This window comes from Corapipo altera, unplaced genomic scaffold, assembly GCF_003945725.1.
Source record: "Corapipo altera isolate COAL_440 unplaced genomic scaffold, ASM394572v1 61553, whole genome shotgun sequence".
Classification (NCBI taxonomy): Eukaryota; Metazoa; Chordata; class Aves; order Passeriformes; family Pipridae; genus Corapipo; species Corapipo altera.
The window spans coordinates 5,390,333-5,396,332 of NW_020884918.1; the positions used below are offsets into that span (position 1 = coordinate 5,390,333).

Below are 6,000 nucleotides of genomic sequence, written 5' to 3' on the forward strand. Positions count from 1 at the left end.
TTATTAATCAAAGCCTCGTCTGGGGAAGATCAGTGGGTGCAGGGTGCAGATGAGGTGATTTTGGAACAGATGATCATCTGTGATAAAAGTGTGAGAGACCTCTCTGCAGATCTGTATAGAGCACAGAGGAGAGCTGGTGACCACACAACACTTGTTCTCCTCCTCCACTCTGTTGCTAAATTACATTAAACAGAACTTAGCAATAAACTCAGCATGTCCTGAATGCTTTCTCTGTGCAACCCTTTGCTGCAGTCGCCAAAGGAACGTGATGTGATAAATATAGCACAATAAACTGGATGGCACACATCAGAAGAAGTGATGAGCAGCTTGTATATCTATTTACAAATCAACAGTGGCTGTTTCTCCCTTCCATCACCATTTGAAGCGATGTGTTAACAAAAACATGCATTTCTTGAGTAGCTTTCTTCATTTTATAATTAGTATCAGCACTGCTAAGATCACTGAAGTCCGGCTTCACCCACTGCGCAAGAGGAACAAACCAGCAGTGTGGCATGGAATCACAGAATCATTTAGGCTAGAAAAGCCCTCTAAAATCATTGAGTCCAAACATTCCCCCAGCACTGCCAAGGCCACCACTAACCCGTGTCCCCAAGTGTCACATCCACACAGCTTTTTGAACACTTTCAGGGACGGTGACTGCACCACTTCCCTGGGCAGATAATGCCCATATCTGAAACTTGTTACGAAAAAAACGAGGTGTGTAAGGAGGAGAATTTTATCATCAGTAGATCAATAGGACCCCAAAAAAGAAGGCTGTTTTTCTCTGTAACAAGATATGCCTCTTGGTGAGCTACATCAGAAAGAAGCTTGAAGATCTCCTGAGTCAACACTTTACTGTGACACAGGACAGGTGGGAGCTTTCCACCATCAGCCACAGCCTGTGCATGTCTGGGGCTGGAGTCACCACAGTGGCAGCTACCAATTCAGCCAGAGGGAACACCCATTTAAAGACATAAAAGCAAGTTTGGAAAAGGAAACATTTTCTTTCTTCCTACCAACACAGAGATATCCACAGCTTTGGCAGGAGTGACACAGAAAAGAGAGTGACATTTTGTCCCTTCCTTTGTGATTCTATGACTCCAGACCTGTGCAGAAGGATAAACAACCATGCCAGACTCACTCTTCTCAGTCGCAGACAAGATCTGAGATATGAAAAGAAAGGCATGGAAGAAGAAAGAGAGAAGTTCCTGTGAAGGGTTGATTTTGGGTGTAAGACACCCACTCTGAACCTGAGATATCTGACACATGTAAAAGCTTTAATGATGGTTTGGGTAGACAGGGTGCTGTGTGGACCCTCTTTGGATACCTACTGCACCTTAAATCCACTGATTCCACTGATTAAATATATATTATGCTCTATTGTTGGCAACTGAAATGGTTTGGGTTGGAAGGAACCTTAAACACCACCTTGTTCCACCCCTTGCCATGGGCAAGGACACCTTCCACTATCCTAGGTTGCTCCAAGCCCCAGTCAACCTTGGCTTGAACACTCAGGGATGGGGCAGCCACAGCTTCTCTGGGCAACGTGTGCCAGGGCCTCACCACCCTCACAGACAACAATTTCTCCCTTACGTCCCACCAAACCTACCCCCAAAGCTTAAAAGCCATTGCCCCTCATCATGTCACTACAGGCCCTCGGTAAAAAGTCTGTCTATATCTTTCTTTTAAGCCCCCTGTAAATATTGCAAGGGCACAATAAGGTCTCCCTGTAGCTTTCCTTACTGTACTGTAGAAGTAACTTTGCAAACACTTATTAATAAATAACTAATCTCATTAACACCAGGATCACAGGAATGGACAACAGCTGCAATTTAGTTAAAAATGCCTGCTATCTCTGCTTTAATTTTCTCGGATACACTATCACCAAGTCACTTGATATCTTTTGTTTTCCTGTCCCCAGGAGCTGGATTTGCCTTGTTCCTCAGTCATCGATTGAATGTGATGGGGGATCCCTTTTCCTGTTTGTTAATACAGTAAGATAAAGAGAACATCAGATGACACAGGCACCACTGACTCCTTGCTTATAAAACATTTATAACATCTCTCTTTTCTTTTTTACAGCAAAAGGAATCACAGCTTGTGGACTGAAATATACCTCTACTGAATATTGACCAGTACCTAAGGCAGCTGACAACCTCGAAGCTTCTGGGAGGCTTTTGCAGAGGTTACAGGATTCTCCAAGGCCAACCAACAACAGTCATTTCAATGGTCCTTTGGGAGAAAAGCAGCAGCAAGCATCCTCCAACTAAGACACACAAAAAAATCGGCTTTTTTTGACTCAAAATAGTGAGAGCAGCAGCATGATGCATGGCAAAGGGAATAGCTGAAGCTCAAGCAAGGGGATAGGGAAGTTTGCTCCAGAGCTTTTGCTTCTTGGTACCAAATGGCACGGTAGAAAGATTTCCCTTGGAGGGAAACCTCAGTGGCTCATTGATTGTGTGAGTCCTACCCAACACCCTTCTCTCCCTGGCCCTCTGTTTCTTCCCTCACATACATGTGCACTTCCTTCCATAAATATCTGAAAACTGAGGGAGTGGCACCACAGCTCCGTGAGGGCAGTTCATGACCCAAGTGGTTCACCCTGGAGACTTTTGGCCACATTTGGGGATTTCTTGGAGATCCTGGGGCAGTAAGAATAATAAGTGTTGCAGGTTTTGGATCAAAGCTTTTAGTTTCTGATAGGGAGTATTTAATTTCCCGGTGTTTCAAGCAGAAGCTGTCAGCTTCCCTGCAAAAAATTGTTCACAGCTAAGAAGAATCAGAGAATCACAGAATGGTTTGGGTTGGGAGGGACCTTAAAGATCATCCAGTCCCACTCCCTTCCATGGGCAGAGGCACCTTCCACTAGACCAGGTTGGTCCAAGCCCTGTCCAACCTGGCCTTGGACACTTCCAGGGATGGAGTAGCCACAGCTTCTCTGGGCAACCTGTGCCAGGGCCTTACCAACCTCATAGTCAAGAATTTCATCCCAATGTCTATTATCAGAAGACCATGGAGAGATTATTAGAAACACTTGTTGAAACTTCTATCTTTGAAAAGTGTAAATTATTATCCCTCAACCATAAAAAAATGTAGTGTGGATGAGACAGCCTCTCTTCCCCTTAAGAGCCATCACAAATTGTGATGTGCGTGGCCTAAATACAGCATATATATGAGGGACTCACTTCTCCTCTGCTTCAGAGTCACTGAATTTTTTTTTTTTTTCCCCAGTACAGTCCTACAGTGCCATCACACAAAACCCATGACTTGTAGTCAACTGAAAGCCACACCACAAGTGTCAAATGCTTTACACTATTCCTTAGGATTGGTTCTCCCAGTTGCCACAGATGACATGTTATTGCTCTAATTAACTGATGGGGAAACCACAATGCTGAGAGGTTAAGTGTCTTACCCCAGTCATGCCAAGGTCCAGTTGCACAGTTGCTGGTACCACCCCTCAGCGCCCACCTCTCTCACGAGGAGATAACCCTGCTGTGCCTGGGAGGATCCTGCTACCTGTCAAGGGCTTTTTCTTTTAATCATAGAACTACACCATGGTCTTCTAATGAAACTGAGTGCATCATCTAAAACCTTAAGTCATAGAATCACAGAATCATTTAGATTGGAGAAGCCCTCCAAGATCATCAAGTCCAACTATTCCCCAGTGCTGCCAAGGCCACCACTGACCCATGTCCTCAAGTGCCACATCCACACAGCTTTTAAATTCCTCCCAGGATGGGGACTCCAACACTGCTCTGGGCAGCCTGTGCCAGGTCTGCACAACCCTTTCCTTGGAGAAATATCCAGTGCAAACCTCCTCTGGTGCAACTTGAGACGCAGCTCACTACGCATTGCACCAAGTACTGTCTGTGTGTAAAACAAGTGGGCTATTTGTTCTAGGGACACAGTATTAAGGTTTAGAGGCTACTATTACTATTTTTCCCAGCCTGTTTGGTTACTTAAAGGAGTGAGAGATTCAGTGTGCTGGACCTCCTGCTTCTACATCAGTCCTATGTTCCACTGCCTGCTCATCTGGTTGCCAAAATCCCCGGCGTGCTGCTAATTGAGCAGGACTGTGCACCTTTGCTGTGGATCCTGCTTACACAGGGCAAGTCTGCTGAGTGCAGCTTCTGAACAGCCCCACAATGCAAATATTAATTAGGAGAATGTAATTATTGCAGTAACACACACATGACAACGCGACATCATAAACTGAAAAGCTCCTACAGACACCTCACACAGATAAAATTCTTGTTTAATTAGAAATATTCTTCACACAGGAATAACTAGTGCCTGCACCCCAGGAAGGATCCCAGCAAGGGCATCTGCAGTGGCCAACAGTGCCTGCTAAGGAGGGGAAATGGGGGAGGATGGAGCTGACCTTTTTTTTTGTTGTACTCATCTTCTGTCGCGTTGGAGGAGTCTGAATGATAGTCCCGAAGCTCCTGTTCATACATCTCCAAAAAGTTATCATCAACCTTTCCTTTCTTGGACTTGTCACCTTTCTTCTTCTTCTTCTTGTCTTTGCTTTTTTTGCCTTTTTTCTTCTTTTTCTTTCTGCGCTCATAGTCATCTTCATCCTCACTGCTGTACTCCCTCCGCTTTTTTTTTTTCTTTTTCTTTTTCTTCACTTCCTCATCAATCTCTGAGTCCTCAGACTTTGGTTTCTTCTTGGTTTTTTTCTCATGACTTTCATCTTCCTCATCTATCTCTGAGTTCTCAGACTTTGGTTTCTTCTTGTTTTTTTTCTCATGACTTTCATCTTCCTCATCTTCTTCAGCCACCTCTTCCACTACCTCCTCTTCCTCTTCCTCCTCCTCTTCTTCCTCTTCCATTTTGTTCTTCTCAGTCTTTTCTTTCATGTCATTGTTTTGCACCCCTACACTTCTAACAACACTCTGGGAGTGCCTTAATCTTCTGTCACCTTTCCAGTTGCCAAAGTCCTTTACTCCTTTTCTCCCTGCCTAGGGCTGGGCTGCCCTTGTTACACAATTTCCTTCTTCCCCACTGGTTCAGTGTAGATATATCCTGGATTTTCTTGTCCTTCCCAAGCCACAGGTGCCAACAAATCACCACTTTCTGCCTCTTCCTCCCTTCCTTACCTTCCTTGACTGAGGCACCTTCCTCTCTCTTCTGCCTCTCCCTGTCTTTGAGTTTTCTCCTTTTCCTTATTATTATTTATTAATTGGTCTGTGCTGAGAACTTTCTCCTTTTTTTTCAGAGCTGCCTCAGCCTCTGCTCAGGGTCAGTTGACAATCTGGGTCTACAGTATCATGATGTGCCAATCAAGGTTGTAGCTCCCTGGAAAATCAGTCAGGTGATGGCATGTGGTCAAGTTGCTTCTTGTCCTTCGCATGCCAGCCCAGGTCGGGGGAAAACAAAGACATTTCTCCTCCTCATAAAATGTAGCAGCTTCAGAAACCTCATGAAAAATTACTCAGTCCTACCCAGTCATGTGGTTATAAGACAGATGGGCAGGTGAAAAAGGAGACCCACTGAGCAACCATATCTCACTGGTCTGTATTTCCTCTCCATTATTCATGGTGTCAGGATCACCTTACTGATAGCAAAGGTCTCAACTTCACTTGTTTTTGGTTTTTTTTTTCCTTTTGACCAGCCAGGCCAGCGACCAGAAAAGACAAACACTCCCAGAACTTGTGTCTAGAGATGTTGCGGCATAAGCAATGCACTCCTGCATCCAGTTCCTCCAGCCCATTACTGGGGTCTACCTCCAGAAATCGATAATAAATAAATACAAAAGTCAGAAGAAGACACCAAGTGTGCTTTATACAAGGTACCCTGGTAACTGCCCATCTTGGCCAACCAAATAGAAATAAAACTTAGATTAATAACTAGGCACAAGCACAAATCATAGAATCATAGAATCAGCCAGGTTGGAAAGGACCTCAGAGATCATCAAGTCTTGCCCTTGATCCAACCCCACCGTGGTTACCAGACCATGGCACTGATGCCACATCCAATCTCATCTTAAAAACCTCC

General features: G+C 44.6%; 1 protein-coding gene across 1 annotated transcript in view; it reads right to left on the bottom strand.

The window, feature by feature from the left end:
- Positions 1–4,862, bottom strand: part of LOXHD1 (lipoxygenase homology domains 1) — a 151,292-nt gene extending 146,430 nt beyond the window's left edge. The window contains exon 1 of the mRNA XM_027656088.1: positions 4,382–4,862. Within this exon, the coding sequence (XP_027511889.1) occupies positions 4,382–4,862 (481 nt within the window). The remainder of the gene's footprint in view (positions 1–4,381) is intronic.
- Between the last annotated feature and the right edge of the window lie 1,138 nt (positions 4,863–6,000).